We start from the raw sequence: 20065 nt of genomic DNA, 5'->3' as shown, positions 1-20065 counted from the left end.
GTTTACAAGCAAAAAGAAAGCTCATTTTATACATAAGTAAAGCCAAGAATTTAGTGATAGCATAATTAAATTCTTAGGAGTTTAATCATTATTAGTCCAGATCTAGTTGGTACAAAATAAGTAAAAAATAACAATACAATTAAAAATGTCATCACTTTACTTCTCAAGTGATCTATCCCTTAAATGTGTTTGCCTTCTGTAGCTTTTAATTACAGATTAAACTACAAATGCATGACAGTCCCCAACTGTATCACTGCCTAGTTTCCCTAAAGTAAGTACTACACAGAACAATGAGGGGAGCATCATAATTTGGGATTTGTAAACTATGGGAGTTAAAAAGTTTTTCATTCAAGATAACATAGTACATCTCTCCACTAGATGATAAACTACATGCCTCCTATACGCACATAAAGGCACATTAATTGCAGCTCCTTCCATGTTACGAAAAAGAGTTCCAGCATTAGAAGAGGAAGGTAAGTAAGCATAGTCAATCTGCTCTGGTTCTTTTTAATTCATTCAACAAAACTCTCCTATGCTATATCCTTTCCTATTGTTCTTAATGAATCAGCAATCACCCCCCCCCAAAAAAAAAACCCCAAACCAACCAACCAACAAACCAACCAAAAATATAAAAACACAAAAAACAACCAAAACCAAACCAACCAAAACCACAACATCCCCCTAAAACAAAAACAAACTTTTAAGCAACAAAAACAGAGGAGACAACTGTATGTCCCACATTTATTACCAGAAGCCACACAAAGACTAAATTTAGCTGAATTACTATAGAAAACATATAACTGCATATATTTATTATACTTTGAGATTCTACTTTCTACCAATCCCACCTGGCAGTGATTACTGCATTATTTAACCATTTCATACTCTATTCTTCAAACTGCCTTTGCAACAGTGGAGTAGCTGAAAGTCCCATGAATACTTTAGTCTTCAAGTCCACGGTAACTGTGTCTCTTTTTAAAGGAATTGTTTCTTCCCTAAAACCATGACAAAAAAGGATCTTCATTCTCACAGGAAACTGTCATCCTTGCCTAGAATGCTCTTCCTATCAAGGCTGCTACAATATATGGCATGATACACCTTCATACTTAATATAATCTTAGGATTCTGTCAAATCTTTTTTTCAGCCTGGCCAGTTAGTGCCTCAAACTCAAAGTATTTAATTTTTAACAATTAAATTTTGGGATCTTCATTATAATAACTGATATATGTTCTCAAGCTCAGTGTATTCAAAATCTATATTTCTGATAATCATATGATGGACGCCAGCCCATGTTGAATATTTTAGTGCAAAGTTAGATATTCTTGGATAGCAAGGACAATGGTATAACAATCATAATTTTACCTTCATCTAACTGTGGGGTTTTTTCCCTTAAAATTTTTTAAGTTCAAAAGAAAGACACATTTTTTTAAATCAATAATAAAAATAAAAACTTACAACTAATCTTTTTTTTTTTAAAATTGCATAAGCTTTGACATTTATTAACTTTGAAAAGCCAAATGCCAAAAATATCTTCCAAAGCCCAATAAAACGTTGTATTTTCTATGATACAGAGCATTAGAGCAATATGATTATTATAAAACATACATTGTATGTTATATGTCAGAAAGCCCTTTTTTCAAACTCTTCAGAGCAACGCCTTCAGGGCTTTCTAACTCAGATGAGTCAATGTACCTTCAAAAGCTTAGTATACACAGAAAACAAGATTACAACTTAAGTCTCTGAGCAGAACAGATTGTTAATATACAGTTCATTACTGTGGGCAAATTTTACACACGTTTCTTTTCATGGTACAGAAGTGCTAAGGTTTTGTGTGGTTTTGGTTTTCTTTTTCTCTTTTCTAATTAACATATTTAACATTCAGAAATAATAAAAGAACTATAAGGCAATATTACTTTATTGTTCCATTTAGACAGTATTTGCTAATATAATTATTGTGATAAATATGAACCTGTGCATTTATCAAATCCCTAAGAAGATTATCTAAATCAACTCCCATGTAATTACCATTCACCATCTGTTCCACGAGGGCCTCAGCTGATCTGCTGGCATCTTGCAGTTTTCTGTACTTCTCAGGCTTTTCCCGCTGGATGGCCTGCAGAATGACAGGAAAGGTAAATATTTCAAAAGAGGGATTTTGAAGAAGAAAATAACTAATCTCAGGGTTGTCTTCTGCTTTTTTGAGACCATTTAACCTGTCATACTGCCCTGCTAGCTTCCCAGTTTGTAATGAAACCAGAATGTACTGCATATCATCAGGGAGTTAGTCATAAAGTCAAATACATATATTGACACTCACCACAGAACAGATTTGAGAAATTATATAGATCAGTATTTTACAGAAAAATACAAGACATATAAGCTAAGAGCTATTCAAAGACCAATATTCTAGAACAAAAAATTTGACAGAAATTCTTTGTAGAAGAACAGATTTGCTTATTTCTCATGGTAACAGCAAGAATTGAGCATGCTAACCAAATTACAAGGGTTCACAGCATACTTCAGCATTGAACTTATATAGCATTTTTTTGATTATATTACTGCCTTGTTTAAAAAGAAAAACAAACCAAACCCTGCAAAATGGATATTAAAGTAGATATCTAACAGCTATATGAACATAAATAGCACACATACATACATGAGCTACTAAGGAAGAGAGTTAACTGCAAAATTAACACAGGCTTCTAGTTATGTATTGTACCTAATACTCTCAATCCACTTTTCTGCATTCAAAAATTTCTCACCCATGTTCAGGCCAGCACTCAGGCTAGCTGGTAATTGCTGGTAAAGCTATCTTATGAAGTTTCAGGATATAGTAGAAGTCTAAGATTTTAATTAATTTTGGGTTGGTAGCAATACACATGGAAGTAAAACCATTTTAGATCTGACAGACCCTCAGTGCAGTCTTATAGTTAACATCATGAAGTCACTCGATTTTAAACCAATTTAGTTTAGGTGTAATTTAGAAGCTCTAATTCAGAACCCCAAAGAAGCAGCACAGGGCCACAGCCAAGTCTGATACCAAAATTAAAAGAGACTGTAAAACCCTCAGAGATCCTGACTAACAGTCTCCCATAAATCAGGGGTCCTCACTTCACTGAAGCAGATGAACACATATTAAAGGATATATCACTGCAAATCCTGCATGACATGTACAGAGAGGTAACACAGTCATGGCTGCAGCGTCTCAGTCTGGCTGACCCCACCAGGCTTCCTGATCACCTTGTTTATTTCCACAGCAAAGGTATATTCTGTGTGATTTGACTCTTCAGGGGAAAAAGTTTCTTACAATTAGAAAGAAACCTCAGTGGGTGGCTAGGATTGCATTTAGTAGAATAACTTGATATGCTTACACTTCATAGAATCATAGAATTAGGAGGAATTAATATAAACACCTTTGAATAAACTCTCTTAAAATAGATTTTAAAGTGTGATGCTTAAAACATTTTCAGTTTAAGAAGCATCAGCTCCCCAGAAGTCTTTCCCAGAAGAGGAAATGTTCAGAACTTTTTAAAGAGAGATTTTCAGTTAAATTCACACATTTCCACAGCTTACTTAAAACTGCCCTGCATTTGTGCATATAGAAATGATTAAACAGGAGAACTTCTAACAATAACCCAAAGATGCTATCAACAGTTATTACTAAAATTCTGTATAAATAAAATATATAAAGAAAGGATATTTAGAGAAGAATGAAGAATGGAAATATATTGGATTTTATAAACCTATCTTTAATATATACCTAAATTATCACTGAAAGATTCCAAAGTTTAACCCCAATGAGTTAAATATGACTGTATTAATTATTTATAGTTTTTGTAGGTCAATAAAATCTTTCACCATTCCACTCTACAATTTAAATATTTTCCAAATTAAAAAAGGAACAGTCATTCTCTGCAGAGTTCCAAAATTTCTTACAGAATCCTTATTAATATTACTCTGTCTATAATGCCAGGTAATTAGCATGAATCTAACTACAGAGAACTCAAAGGAATCATTAAAACAGTAAAATATACTGAAAATAATTCTACTTGTCTGCAATGCCAGATGTGTAATTGTCATGATGATAACCGCAGTGAGCACAAAAAAATTTAAAAAAACTTAAAATATACTAATATATTATTTCCTGACAGAAAATTTAAAAACTATTTGTATAGTCCTTAAATAAACATGAAAATTTGGTACATATCAAACTTTCTGTCAATCACTTTTCTCCACTCATTTTTATGCAACTGGAATATACTATAAAATGAAATTCTAACACTCATTACAGGAATACATATGTTTACACACAGAAAGCACAGCGCTAGCCAGAGGACAAAAGACTTGTCTTGTTCCACACAGAAAAGACAAATTCCCTTATCTGGGGAGAAAGGCGGACATTCACCCTAGCTGCTCCTAGCACTAACCAGCGTTCTGCCATTAATCTACATACTGTCATTGTCTGCCAAACCTGCAAAATGTCTGGGATTCTTCAGCTTCTAAGAAGGCTTTTTCCCCATAAGCACAAGGGATAAGTTTGTAGAGGCTTGTGAAATTTTGAAAGTCTTAGATTTTCTACAGTGCAATCAACCCTTTTTTTTTTTTTTTTTTGATGAAAAGTTGCAGTAATGGCAGAGCAACTTCAAAGTATTTCCAAATATATACCTTTCCCCTTTTTTACTTTGTTTTCTGAAGAGATTTTTCAGGAAAAAAAGAAAGGAAAAAAACCCCCACCAATATGAGAAAAAAAAAAAAAAAAAAAGAAAGCAGTTAACTTTACAGTTGGCTTTCCAATCAGGGATTAATTCTCTTCTGAATTATTTGCAAGTGGCAATACAAATGTGTAATATCCTAGTTTTAACTGATTGAATAACTCTAAAAATTCATCTTTAGCTAAATGCCACCTGAAGGTGAGGAGGCTTTTTTCACAATGATAAGCATTTTATCTGACCCTGAGATTTTAGTTGGCAGACAATGACTTCACAACCTAGAAAACACTAATGGTCAGATTATTGGATGGTATTTGGATGTTATTAATATCAAATCAACATCCTACTTTGAGAGCTCTGTGAAAGGATGCATGGTAGCAATACTCCCTGACCTCTGACTCCAATCAATCACTCCTTAGGGCAGGAGATGGCAACATTTTCATCATTGGCTATGAGAGTGATTCAGCTTTCAAATATCCAGGACCAACAAAGCATGTTTGAAAAAGGTCAGTAAACCAGAACAAATAAAAATGGAACTTTTGAGAAGGCCAAGAGAACAAATTTAATTGTCAAGGATATCTTCCCTTACATATGTTCCTTGTATGTTTACCTTGGATTCTGAATTTCTAGGTGGTGCTTCTTGGCTAACCAATATTCCTTTCAAGGAGTTTTACTCCCATTTTATTCTGGGATATAGTCTCCAAGCTGATTTATTATAAAGCAGGATTTTCTATCTAAAAAGTTTTATTTTTTTGCAGCTGAACCTTTATACATTTGAATTTGCAATACTGAAAGCTCATCATGGCTTTAGAAAAGTAACAGTAAAAAATACGTACTAACTGGAAAATGTTAACAGCGCAATGCAGTGTAACAATATTTACAGCATTAATGTTTGGATGTTTTCATTATTTAGGAGTAGTATGGATGTTTCACAATGAAACTTCTCTACTTATGGCATCCGGTCCCTCTGGTCACGTAAGGCATGTATCTTTCTTTTATAGCACGGAAGGGCTAGAAATGTTTTTGCTTCTTCCCAGACATAGGAATGGGCTTTAATACATTAGCCTTAAAAATAAGGATAATTGCCTGCCAGTTTCTGAAGAGCAGATGGCTTAGTAAAGTCAATGCATTTCATACAGCCTGCTTAGGCTCCGTCTCCTCAAGGCTCTTCTGAGCTGGGATCGGAACAGGCTTTTGAACTTGCTGAATCAGTGATGGCAAAACAGCTTTCCTTGTGGCTGTCATTACTGAAGTCAGCATCCCTCCATCACACAGCAGATGTACTGCCACTATATCATACGGAAGTGACCTCTTATTCAAGAAAAATGATGAATAGGAGGAAGCTGCCACAACAAGAAAAAAAAAAAAATCATCGAATTAGTAACTTGTCCTCAAAAGAACAGCTGAAAAGAAAGTCATTAGGAAAAGGGCCTAGGACTGGGCACCTACCATGGTGGACAACAAATGGCAGGTCTGACATCAGCCAAGCACAGGTATTCTGTGATACACCCCATATATATATATATATATATAGTTATAGATAGTTATAGATAGTTATATATATATAGTTATATAGGGAGAAACTAAATGATAGCTCTATATATAAGGGCAAGATGCGACTTCTGCATGCATGTGTCTGCAGTTGCATTCAAGCATGTATAACACAGGGGTGTAACTATGTATGTCAGTACAACACAATCTTTTTCCATTATCACTAACAAATATATTACTTCTTGGCACTTCATCTTTTTTTTATATGCTTTCTACAACTTTACTAGAGACTATAATATATTAAAACCCACACTACCTTTTCCATTGATTTGAGGTTAATTTTGAGCAAATTAGGAACAAAAAGTGTTAACAAGCAACACAAACTGCTCAAATCAAAGAACTAGACAGTACTTCCTGCTTTGACTACTAGCTTTACAGATGGAGACAGAAACCAGACCTGGAAAAGTGAGGTCAGGACAAGCTTTAAAATCCGGCATTTTAAAAAACATGCATTTTTTGCTTTTTTGAGAAGCATGCCCAAAGACTTCCTTTAAATGAAAACCATTCAAAACTGAACCATGTAGTAGTACTTCTAAGTGCCATCTTTCATAGTTCTTCTATCAAATTAAAACACATAATCAGAACGTTTTCTCCTTTAAAACATCTACAAATTTCTACATGTAACTTGATTTTCTTAATGAAATGTTTATTCTAAAATCAGCAATACTCCATGAAATCCAGCATAATATGTAGACCAAGATGAGCTAATTTGCCATCCTTGAAATTATGTTCCTCAAAATGGGAATATATATTCTTTTTTTAAATTTTACCTACAATGAAGATTGAAGCATTCCGAAAATTAACTGTATATCTATGCATGTATTAGATTAAATCCCATTACCTCAGTATGGAAGAAGTTGAACCCATTAAATCTTTTCTGTATATTTGATACATTTTACATACATTTTTATATATAGAAATTTGTGTATATTTGACATAGCAGGATGTGTTGCCATGAACTGCATTCAGCATATTATGTTCTAATGCATATGTACTAGCAATAATATTATTACATTAACAAATTAAAATTATTGTAAGAAAGCTATGACTTTAAAAAAAAAAACAACATATATTTACAGTCATAAAATTCAGTGTTCTTCAGTCTTATCATAACTGATTTCTGATGGACAAGCAGACACTAAGAAAAAACAGCAGCAAAACGCATGTCAATACAGTAACCTTGTTCCATCTGTTTGAGCGCTAGGAGTATGCATCACCATATATTTTAATGAAGTTCCATGATATACTATGATATAATAAGAGCTAATAATAAAAAGAACTCCCTTTCTCTTACTTAGAAAAGACAGGCATTTTTGCATCTATCTATAAATGTTAAATATGGAAGAAAATTTGTAATAGTTTAGTTTCCAAGGGCTAAACTCAGAGTGTGTGAAACATACACACAAACACAGCTACTCATTAAGCAGCCCAGAATCATTCCTTTTGTCAAAAGTAGAAAAGCACCACTTTTGGTTCAAGAATGGCAGTACAATTAAAAAAAAAAAAATAAAATAAAATGTGGAGACTGGTGTTTTTCAGATATATTTTACAGCACTGTAAAAAGAATTAGATACAGATTTTGTTTAGCACACACTAAAAGTAGTCGCTTTTTACATCTTTCAATTTATCCATGTATAGTGTCAAATTAAGCTGTTAGTATAGAATGATGATGCATATTTAAGAAGTAATGTGTAGGCTTTGATTCAACTTTACCACTTTCATGATAAAGACTTTCATGAATATAGAATATCTTAATTAAATATGAGTATATAGGAATTAAAAAAAAAAAATCTGTATTCACATAGCTTATGTAGCAATTCTTGTGCCAAAATCTGAAAATTCACAGAAATAATGAGCACTTCTAAATTCCTCTCGGACATATGGACAATCAATGCTTGCCAGTCTATAAATGAAATCATTCAAACTTGGACTTTGAAAGCACTTTGACGAGCTAATACAAAACTAATAGACACATATATGAGTACTTTCTCCTACATTCACTCTTTCTCTGAGATCTGAGAGATTGCCTTCTTTTCGATACATTGCAAACTCCGGACTCTGAAGCACTGCTTCTGACCGGGTCATCCAGCTGTGGAGCTCTGTTGTATCTGAGTCAAACCTAGGAGACAGAGAAATGTAGTAAGACATTTCATTTCCACAAAGTTTCTGAAAATAGGATTGACAGCAAACATGTTTAAGTGGCTGTTTAAATGAGTGAGTAAGCAGCAATTTCTCTCAACAAAACAGTTTTAAACCCCCCACATATTCATTAAATAGCTAGTAAAACTATTCATTTTACAATTTGGAAACAGAAAAACTTCATTTCTAAGACCCTGATTTGAACAGATGCTACAATTTTCACAATGAGGGTTTTAATCTTACAAGCTGATGGTTTTGGAAGACATGATACAAGTGGTTCTCAGTAAAAAGAGTCCTGTTGGCTCAGCTGAGAATGTAAGGCCTATATGACTGACCAAATGCAGCTTTCATACCTGCAAGATTTCTGTCCCAGTTTGTGCAGGCAATATTATGAAGGATATTCAAGCAGGAAATTTGACCATTAGAAAGGAGTCTCTTCTGACTGACTCTAATTTGTTGTAGAATTCAATTACTAATCAACAGTAAATTATAATTTTCCTACAGCTAAAGCTTTAAAAACTGCAAATTAAGATCCCCGTCTCTCTGTATATACTTCTTAGCTAGTTTTTTTACTGTACAGTCCTTTTTATTACAGTCTGGATCCTTCCATCAACTCCTTTAAAGCTGATATTAATTTTTGTAACTTATTCAGAAGGTAACAGCACAAAATGAAGGTTACCATATGCAGATATTTAAATTACTGATGTGTAAAAAATTCAAACTGTGATTCTGTATCTGCTGTCATTTTTAAAACAAGAAGTTTGAGACAATGTTTTTTCTCAGTTGTTCCACACAGTATCACCATATGCTTGACTATATTTCTTTATTGCACTATAAGTTCTAATATCTATATCTAGTTTGTAACTGATTTGCTTTTTGCAGCAATACAATGAAACCAACAGAACAGAATGATCTAGAAAAAAATAATTAGCTGCATCTTTCAGTTCGCTTTGTAAATATACGTTGTATCATTTACATATAATTGAAAATCTATTAAAACAAGAGCTTGAATGACAATTATATCTTTGGAGGACTTATTTTTTTATTAAAAATATACTCTGTATATACAAGTACTAAAATACAAGGATGTAAGGTAGAGTCAGGTGCTACAGAAATCTACATATACAGAAATGTAAAGCAGTAGTTCCATGTTGGATCTAATATTTATGCCTCCTTTTTTACTTCTCCACTGTGATCTTTGTGACTTCATTTAGCAACACAGTGTGAAAGACTGAGTAATAAATAATGAAAGCAGAAGAAAGATGAGTCACATACTGCCTTAATATCAGCCCAATATTCCATATTCAAATCACAAACTCTAAAGAATAATTTTGATAAAGCAATCCTAATAAAACTATTTGGCCACTCATTAAAGGAGAAACAATATAACTGTGAAGTATTGGAAGGTTCAGAAATCTTCATTTAATGAAGAATTAAAAGTTCAGAGGCTGAAGACAAAATAGAATTCCCAGATGTTTCAGGGAATCTCTGTGCTTGTACCAGATTCTAATCCCCCAAATCAAAGTGCACTGCCATTTGAGAACTTCCTATCTCAGCTTTATTTCTGACCCTATGTGACATTAAATCAATTCTATTTTCTGAAATATAATGTTATCATCTGTTCTGCATACAACAGCTGTGCATTTAATGACCACAGAACATCAGACATCTTATCACAACAAAGATGAGTTTACCAGTCCCTCAGTACTAAACTCCCTTGTAGGCAAAATTGTATTAATTCTAGTCTCAAGCTTCATGTAAGTAGGACCAGTAAGATCAACTTTCTGAAGTATAGCATGAAATTAGCCTGGTATAGGATGGAAATTGACAGAGCAAAATGGTTACCCAGTGATCATTTCTTAAACAAAAGCACCTAGGTCTTGCCTCTGCAACATCCTTCCTAGAAAAAGAATGGAAGAATTTGGGACAGTTTTGATAAAACAACAAAATAATCAGGAAGATGTCCCACAGTCAAGAGATTCATCAGATGGTGGAAAGTATTAGCCACAGGTCTTTAAGGTCACTTCCAACTCAAACTATTCTTTCCTACAATATGATTCTATGATACAACAGAGCTGGTCTCCATCACTTGTAGTTTCTTCTGGAAATAAATATAACTCCACAAAGTCTCCTACCCCAAAAAGGGCAGAAAAGGATTAAAAGACATTAAAGATAATTCAAAGTAGCTTTTTTTGCAGAACAAAAATATCCTTAATATAAAGATATTTTTTCAGTTTGTATAAAACCAGGAAATACAGGTAGAATATGGCATTTAATCATTCCGCTGGGATGATTGGACATCTTTCTAAGCATAGCTGCAGTTACAAACTATATTAACTCTAGATTGATATCAAAGGATCAATCATTTTTTAAATCTCCCAAGTACAAAAATACTGTTGACATAAAAAGTAATGTAATATTACCTTTCTGACCCAATAAAGTTGAGTGCATGTAGAATTTGTTAAAATAGATCCATGGAAGACACTAAAACCAAATCTCTTGAGAGAGTTACTACAAATAATTTCCTAATTTAACATGCACATTAGCTTGCTCCCCACCTAAAATCTCAATCTACAGTGAGGATTTATTCTTTATGCCACATTCATAGTTAGTTTTCAAATTAGTCTTTCCTTCTGCTAGTCTACAAGAGAAAGACTATATTTTACTGCACTCACCACCCTCCCTCTATAGGCCAGCACATGTCACTGAGTTCAAATACAGTCTCATTTTATTGCAGAGCATGTCTGAATATCCATCTTCACATTTTTAATCCACGCCATTCAAATTTTCACATAAGTCCCCCACCAATTTATTTTCTGGATCTTATTAAGACATATGCCCACTTCAGATTCCCATTCAAAATTCTCTACTGAGAAGGTCACCACACGTACTTGTTCAAAACTGATTCCTTGTTCTAAATTTCCCTTCCTTTTCTTGATTATATACATGATAAACCTCTCCATTAAGGCATTTCGTAACTTAGTTGCATTTTGTTTTCCTATTTCTTTGCATGGAATTTCTAACCTGAATACCCAGCAGAGTATGATACTCAAGTCCTACTACAACGGCATATAGGTGGCATATACTTTCTGGAGGCCACTATGTAACAGTTCTTGTGCCTTAAGGATATCATTCTTGAAGAGTGTGTACAGCCTTCCTGGACCCCTTTGTCCTTTACTAATGTTTCCCAAGGAATTTTGCCAACTGGTGTCCTAAACAGGCCAAAGTCAGCCCTCTGGAAATCTGAGGTGGAGGCTTTGCTGACCTTCTCCCTGACTTCACCAAGGACTGAAAATTCAATCATTTCATGATCACCTTGCCCAAGATGGCCACCAACCATCACATCACCCACCAGTCCTTTGTTTGCAAACAGCAAATCTAACCACCAACTCCCCCAGTTGGCTCAGTGGGTTGGGAAGTGTGTGGTATCTTCCACACCCTCCAAGAACCTCCTGGATTGTTTCTTTTCTGCTGTATTATACTACCACCAGACATCTGGTAGGTTGAAGACTTCCATGAGAAAAAGGACAAGCAATCATAAAACTTCTCCGAGTTGTTTGAAGAACACTTAATCTGTATCTTCATCCTGGTCGTGTGGTCTTTAAAGGACTCTTACCAGGATAACTGGTTGGTTGGCCTTCCCCCTGATCTTCACCCCCAAAACATTCAGCCTTCTCATTCACAGCATTGAGTTCAATGTCAGTTGACATACTCCCTAACATACAACACAACTCCACCACCTCTTTTTCCTTGTCTATCCCTTCTGAAGAGCCCGTTAGCTATCCACCGCAGCATTTCAATGATGCGAATCATTCCATCGCATTCCTATGATGGTGATTATGTCACGATTTCCTTGCTGCAAAATGGCTTCCAGCTCCTCCTGTTTGTTGCCCCATGCTGCGGGCATCAGAACAAATGCATTTAAGTTGTCCTGTGGAGCTGGACTACAACAGCAGCATGCTACACACTGACTCATTATTAGAGAGGCTGGTGTTATCCCCTTTTCCCTTCAAACCTAATTTAAAGCCCTCTCTATACACTCTGCTAGCTCCTGCTAGTATTGAAAGAATAGCTATTGAAACCCCACTTTGAATAAGTCATGATTATTCTTCCTTTTACATATTTTTCTACAAAAAATCCAGATTTTTCTAAGAAACCAAGCATTAGAATCCAAATACATTATTTTTTTAAGAAATGAAGGCTACTCTCTTTTCAAAAAATTAACACTTACTAAAAAAAAAAACACTAGATGGAGCAACTATCCTACTTTAACATGCTTTTCTCCTAAAAAGCATAAAGTCTCTTTCAAATCTGAACATTGATATTATATCCATAATAATGTTACGACAAATACACTCACCTTAGAAACATTAGGAAGCATGTACAAAGTTATTTACTAAAGAGCAAAGAAAGGTATCCTTGGATGTTATTTCAGGAACATTAATATTACAAATATGTTTAAATTAAATGTTAAGCAGCTCTAACATGTTTGCTATTTAAAAACCTGTGAACAGAACAATTTACTGATTTTTCTATGCTACACGACTGACCTGTTTTACCCACAGTATGTAAATACCATGAAATGTTACCTTGCAACCATTTTTCCCATATATATTATTTTTTTCATCCTAAAACTGTAGCTTTGTTACATTTATCTCTAGTCCTAATGCCTAACACATACTTTCAAGACCTTTATTATACAGCTTCAAGTATTTTTCCCTTCTCCGCTTCAAATTAATTCCTTGAGAAAAGGTGATTTCCTAGCAACAGAACTTAGCACATGACTGAATTATTCTGACTTTATGAAGCATTACTTTTGAGGTAGATTTAGAAAACTTTTTTTTTTTGGGGGGGGGGGGGGTGGGGGTGGGAGGGGAGGAAGCCATCTTTATCTTCTTTATCTTATCTCAGTTTTGCACGACTTATGGTAAAATGTTGCTGTAGGAGGCAAGAAAAATCTCAACTTCTTTCCCATGTATTTATGCCACAGTGAATTGGAGCAATGGAAATGTAACATTCACTCCTGTGTATGCTACTGGTCCACAAGTCGAACTGGTTCTCCTCAATTTCTTCAGTATAAATGGAGACTCTCATACTTCTAAATACTTCCAAAGCATTTGGAAATGTAAAATAAAAAGCACTCTAGAGAGCTTGATGTTTCAGTCTTAGCCACCCAGTATTTCTCTTCAACTAAGTAGCTGGGGACCATACTGTTACACAGACTGCTACCATGATATTCACAACTCCTCTTCCTTCCACCTTAAAACTAAGCACCTAACAATTCACACTATAGGTGCAGTGCATCTTTAAAACATCCTCTAGTCTGAAACACTCGGATCACAGGAAAGCAACCTGGAGCACAAATCTTTCACAACATGTGGCAACAGAACCTCATACACTTATTTCAGGTATACTCCTTTTCAGCAACAATGTTGACTAAAGCTTGAGAACAGATGAAAGAAACATTATTCACTACCTCAAAAAAGCCCTAACCCTCAATGTGCCTATCCCCCCATCCCTAAAAATAATAGGCAAGAACATGCAGCATGTTGTACCATAACTGAAGAGGCCTAAATGATCTGGTTATGCACTTTCAGAAGTTTCTGGCAAGCATTCAATAATTGCTGTGGTTTTTAAATGCGCAAAACCTAAGCCATATCTCTTAGTTAATTTCAAACCCCAAAAGCTACGCAGTACTGTGGCTTTGTTTGTCCTTGGGTGTAAGTACAACTAAATATACACAAAAAAAACTAAAAGATCTTGCAGCCAGCAATGACCCAGAAAATAACTGACTGGCAATACAGTCATGGGGTTCTCCCAGCAAAAAAAGCATTGACAAAAGAGGTGTCTAGTCACCAATGCCACAGTCATTTTAGCTGAGCACTCAAATCTTAAGATGAGGGTTTTTTCCCCTATTATAATGTTTATGTTCCCTGTAAATTGATCATGCACAGAGAAAGACAACAGCATACTGTTAAACGTATTAGTTTCTAAGAATGCATTTTTATGTTTTAATAAAAGCAGGCCTAGCAATGATTATTCTAAGCTGAAACTCCTTTCCCAAAGTTTCCTCTCAAATTTTTTCTCTCAAGCTGTTTATTGACTGGCCCCCACACTATGGAACACCCACTTGGAATTTCTAGAGAGGAAAGGTAAATAAGTCTGTTTTTGGGTGCTCAGTTAGAAATGCCAAGAAAAATATCTAAATTGAAAAATGCTGCCTTCAGGTAATATAATCATCATTCATCCTGCTGCACAGCTGTGGACATTTCTAATGTCATTTACTTTCCACATTACCATATTGCAGGTCCACTCAGTGTCCACTCAGTGAACAGTCATACTGATCTCATTCTCCTATGATGCTATGACTGTGTTGTTAAAACAAATCTAGTAAATCCTGCACACAAAGCAATATTCCAGCTAGACCATATTAAAGTGTATTAAACAATGGACTACCTTCTTCCTGCTAGAATTCAGCTTGCTTTCCTACCTGATCAAAATGAAAATCTAAACTGTGCAGCAACGAAAAGGATTCTGATCTTAAGTATATATAAGAAATCATAATTTATTTAGCTACCTAAAGTAATTCTGTTCAAAGACAGAACTACGGACTGTTCCCAGGTTCATATCTTGACTCTTAAATAAAAGGTAGACAAAACTTGAGTGGTGAATTAATAACTTCTAGATAGCATAAAACATGAATCAAACCCCTCAAAACCTAGTATGCAATGGTAAAAAAATCATTAACACTCTGTAAAATTTAGTAGCAGATCTGCCAATAATATAGCTGCAAGCAATCATAGGCTCAATTTGATAATATATCCTCTTTTCTCTAAAAGAATCTGTCAATTTTATGTATAACCTTGCTAGCTGCAATGCCTTATAGAGACAACAACTAAAACTCTTTAAGGCTTTAAAATTCTCAGTTTATATAAAATGAAATATTTCTGATGAACATAAACTAATTCTTAATCCAGCTAATTCCTGCCCTCCACAGTTTCCTCGCATGATGACTAGAAGCCTGTAGTCTGTTGTACAATACTAATTTTACCTTCAGTATTAAGGCAAATCAAAGGAGTATGAACAAGAAGGAAAACGGAGACTAATATTACGTACTTAGTAGCTGAAAAAGGAACTTCTGATGAAAGTTCGTCTCCAATTTTATAATACTGCATAGCTATTTATAGCAACAAACTTCTTGAAGTATCATAAAATACAGCTTTTAAAAAATAGTTCATTTAGTTTTAACTAAGATAATGCTTTATTTTGTAATAGTAGACTCACATTGCAATTCATTATATTTATGCCAAGTAAGATCATTCCTAAAACATCCAGCTTGGAAAGAAAAAGTTAAAAATTCTAATATACCAATATTTGAGACACTAAAATTCCAGCAGAATTTTAATTCTTAATTTGTCAATTTCAAAAAAAAGAATTAAAATATTTTCAAGACAGGGGTCATGCCTTAAAATAGGTTTACTCTTGCACATAAAAAAACCCAGCTTCTTAGCATCTTATTCAGAAATTTAGTGCTTGAGCCAATTCTACTTAAACTCATCAGCAATTTTTTTTATGACTTTAACAAGTGTTCAAAATTATTAGTCTAAACTCACTTGTCACACTTGAGTCACACAGGAAAAAAAAATCTGAAAATAATGATACTGCGTGTTTAACCAACTATTAATTCTGCCTCTGAAGAACTGTTATTTCTAATGCTGACCCACAAGCCAGAAAGAACACAACTTGAATTTTAGAAACCAGGCAATATCTCCATTACTAGTAATAAGTATAAAAAAAAATGCTTAAAGAATTAATAAAGATGAGAACTAATGGAATGCATCGACTCCTTCAAGCTTCAAGACTATAGTCAAGTGGAAGCCCCTCAATGCCATTCATAAGGACTTCTACTGACTGTAATTACTATCACAGTGCTATTTGTATAATTATCAACATTTTTTACTGCAACATAGTTGGATGAGAAGCACAAAAATATCCATAACTCATCCCAAGTATGATAACAATCAATCCATATTTTAATAGAGAACAGAAATACAATTATAACCTCAAAAATGTATACGGCAACCTACTGCAGTTAAATGACTTTCTGCATTCTTATCCAAACTCTTATCAGTATTCTTTCTCTGTCTCTTAATGATTCTCACCTCTTCCTAATTTCTGAATCCACAAGGAGTTGCCTTTTTTTGTGGGGTGGAGGTGGTGGGAGCTCCTCTTTAGCATGCTTAACCAGGATATGCTCTCTTGTGGTCACCATAGTTACAGTTTCCATTACAGTTGTCTGTGTTACTGATGTCTGAGTGGTAGTGACAGTCTGTGAAATCTGTGAGAAGTATAAAAACAGAGGTCACACGTCGCTTGAAATACTTCAGTAAAGACTGTTTAGAGTAGCAATAGAAGATAATGAGAAACAGCTCCTATCTGATCATAGGCTGACCTTCAGAAAAAAATAACCCTATACGCAACTCAAACCAAATTGTTTTACCCAACTCATGCTGTGTGAATAAGATATCTGCAGAAGTCAGTATCAAAATCAGAAAGGATCCTAAACTGAATGAGCTTATGTCTCCCTGTAAGCCCTGATGAATGAAGACAAGAAATGAATGGTCAATTCAATGAGGGTAATGAATAACAGCAAATACATAAAATGTTACTGTTTCTGGTACTCTGCCTCCACTCTGAAAATATACTTCTTGAGAAGCAATAAAAGCATGGTAATAGAACTAAATAACCAATTATTACTTTTACCACTTATAACAATTTTTAAACCAGAATGTAATTCCTCACAACCTACTTGCAAAAAAGGGCAGCTAGCTTTCTGTCAGGGAATCTTAACATTTTTTTTTTTAATTATGGAATAAAACTGATGCAAATTAATTGGCCTTTTAGTGCATGTTTTCTGATTTAAGGGGTCATAAAAGATACAAATACACATAATATGTAACACTGTAACCGGCAATCTAATGCATTTAACTATACATTTAGTAATATGAAAACAAACCCTTCATATAGTTCAGATGTACTAAAAAAAAAAAAAAAAAAAGGAATTTTTAGAAATATTTTCTGTTCATGTCTGTTTGAAAAATACTGGTTGTATATCTATGGCCCATTATTTGTTTCCATATAACACCAAAATACAAACTTCCCACTTGAACATGGGCAGCTGTTCTTAAGTCCCTTAACTAATGAGAAACAGGTCACTTCATTTTTCGGTTCTGTCAGAGGATGGCTCATTTCTCAAAATGCTCTAGTTACAGCTCCAATGATCACATTACAGTTTAGGGGCAGTGAAATGAAAAATAAAAGGAACAAGTTATATCAGGAGCAGAAAAAGCAGTGCATCAGAAGAGCCCTGCTTCTTTGCTTATTGCCAATGGGCAAGAGTTAGAAAAACTTTCCAATTAAATGAGAAGAATGCCTGTATCTAAAACTCCATGAAACTATATATGCATACATAAATTATCTATTATTTCTTGCACCAGAAATTCAGTAAGAGAAATGAGTTTTATTGAGACATTAATGTTTCTATAAACAATGGAGAAGAGGCATACCAGGTAATTAACTACAACACCTTTCCCATGATGCTTGCTTATATTTAAAAGAATAGATTGACAAGGAAAGGGGTATACTGTTAGCAACCAGCCTCTTCTCAACAGGGGACATCAGTAAAGGCAAAAAAAAAAAAAAAAAAAGCCAACAAAAAAAAAAAAACCAAACCAAATCAACCAACCAAAAAAATAAAACCCACCCTGAATTCACGCCAACACTGCCAAATCTTTCACATGGTCTTCTAAACAGAAAAGTTTTCCTGATCTTTGTTCAGTCTGCCAATGGAAGACCATTACCACTGTCTTTCTTACTTAGGCACTCTTTTTCACTTAGGCAGTCTTTCTCACTTAGAGTAGTCAGCTCAAGGATATGCTTTGAGATAGAAATGACTAGCTGTCCAGTCTTCAAAGCAGAATCAGAACTACTCAGTAGACTACAAAGTTAAGAATCAGAGGAGAATTTTTTTTTTTTTTTTATATAAAATCTCTGGATTATGTCAATTGGCATTAGCTGCTTGTGAACTGCAGGGAGGTAGCTAAACATATGAATTACATAAATTCTTTGGAAAAGAAAAACACCCATTTGACTTTTTGATCACTACAGTATTAAGTATTAATACTCTTGGTTGAGTTCTGTCCACAGGATGTATTGACTGATCTCTTAATCCACAGAAACAATGACAATATTAAGTAAACATTTACATATAGTTTTAATAAAAAAATATTTAATAAAAATAATATATCATCATTTTCAATTGTGTAAGGGAGGGGATGAAAGGAAAAGAAAATTACAGCTTTTGATGTCTGTGGTTCTGTCAAATTTGAGGGTAACACCTGATGTAATCTTTTCCTGAGCTGACTCTGTTGCTAAGATCATTCCAAATAATTCCCTGCTCCTTATATGCAGTTTTAGGTAGAGTTTCCCTTTCCTCTCACAAAGTTCTTATCTTGAGGTCATAGACTGTCATGTTTCCATTTGCCAATCAACACCAGGGCACAATTTACATTAAAGAAAGTGTAAAAGAGAATAAACCACAGCTAGGGCTCTGTAGGAATCATCTGCAGTGTACTACCGATTACACAGGAGTAAGTTTCAGCTGGTGATTGGGAGCTATGCTTCAAAAGTAGGCAGTGCAATTACCATATGCTTAGAGCAGTCAAGTCATGATGCTGTGGGGGGGGTCATGATTTACATGTCAAAACAGTAAAGAAGTATTTTTCATGCTTAATCAACAAGAATGGAGGTTAAATACTACATACTTCAAAAGGAAAACGGAGATGTGAATTTGAAGTTCATAATCACTCTAATTAGAGACTGGGTAAGACTAAAAGGTACTGACAATTACACTGTAATGTAACTCTGCAAGATGAAGTTGGTTCACATACAAAAAGTGCACACAGTTCAGTGGGTAAAGGACAATCCTTAAAAATATACGTAGGTACAAGAAATGAAGTAACTTCTAATAGCTTTCTTGGCGAAAAAACAGGCCAACCCACCACCTAATCTAATCACTGAAGTGTGTGTTTCGTGTATTATTCAAAGATGGTCCCAATAATGACAGTATCATTTCCTCATCCCTCTCAGTTCCTGACAAGCAAATATGAATCTGAGAAGGGGTGATGCAGACTAGGCCTTACCCCACTAGAAATTCATATGGAAAGCACTAAGGTGACTCACAAAGCTGCACATTAAAAGGCTTTCAAAATACAATGCTTGCCTTCAGTTTCACATCAGCAAGCTCATCTTAAAAACATGTTAAAACTCATCATTTTTTTGAGTGGACAAATTTAAATCTTCTTTTTCATCACCTACAAGCAAATGTATGTACAATGTGTGTATAGCACTTCAGTAGTTTTATGTCATTTTATTTCTCTTTTATATGGCAGCCTACCTTTAATGTTGTCATTTATTATTGCCTTTGGAAGTGCCCTCCATCCTGATAGACTCATAATTTTTCTTAACACTTACTTTTTGAGCTGTCATCTGTTTTTTGATGAAATGTATGAGTGGGGAAGTTCAGATGAGGAATGGTGTTTTCTTCTGTTTGTGAAGGTTTTCAGTACAATTTAGTGAAGCATAATGAACTCACCAAAGGTAGGTT

The 20065-nt window shown here is 34.5% G+C and overlaps 1 protein-coding gene across 13 annotated transcripts in view; it reads right to left on the bottom strand.

The window, feature by feature from the left end:
• DMD (dystrophin) overlaps positions 1–20065 on the bottom strand; it is a 1176091-nt gene that overhangs the window by 686703 nt on the left and 469323 nt on the right. For all 13 annotated transcript variants that reach the window (XM_065677219.1, XM_065677222.1, XM_065677220.1 and 10 more), the window contains 3 exons: positions 16563–16738; positions 8257–8380; positions 2027–2114 (listed from right to left, as the gene is read on the bottom strand). In XM_065677219.1, the coding sequence (XP_065533291.1) occupies positions 2027–2114; positions 8257–8380; positions 16563–16738 (388 nt within the window). The remainder of the gene's footprint in view (positions 1–2026; positions 2115–8256; positions 8381–16562; positions 16739–20065) is intronic.

This window comes from Lathamus discolor, chromosome 4 (genome assembly GCF_037157495.1).
Source record: "Lathamus discolor isolate bLatDis1 chromosome 4, bLatDis1.hap1, whole genome shotgun sequence".
NCBI classification, from domain to species: Eukaryota; Metazoa; Chordata; class Aves; order Psittaciformes; family Psittacidae; genus Lathamus; species Lathamus discolor.
The sequence above is the reverse complement of the archived record's forward strand: the minus strand, read 5'-3'. Positions and strand labels throughout refer to the sequence as shown.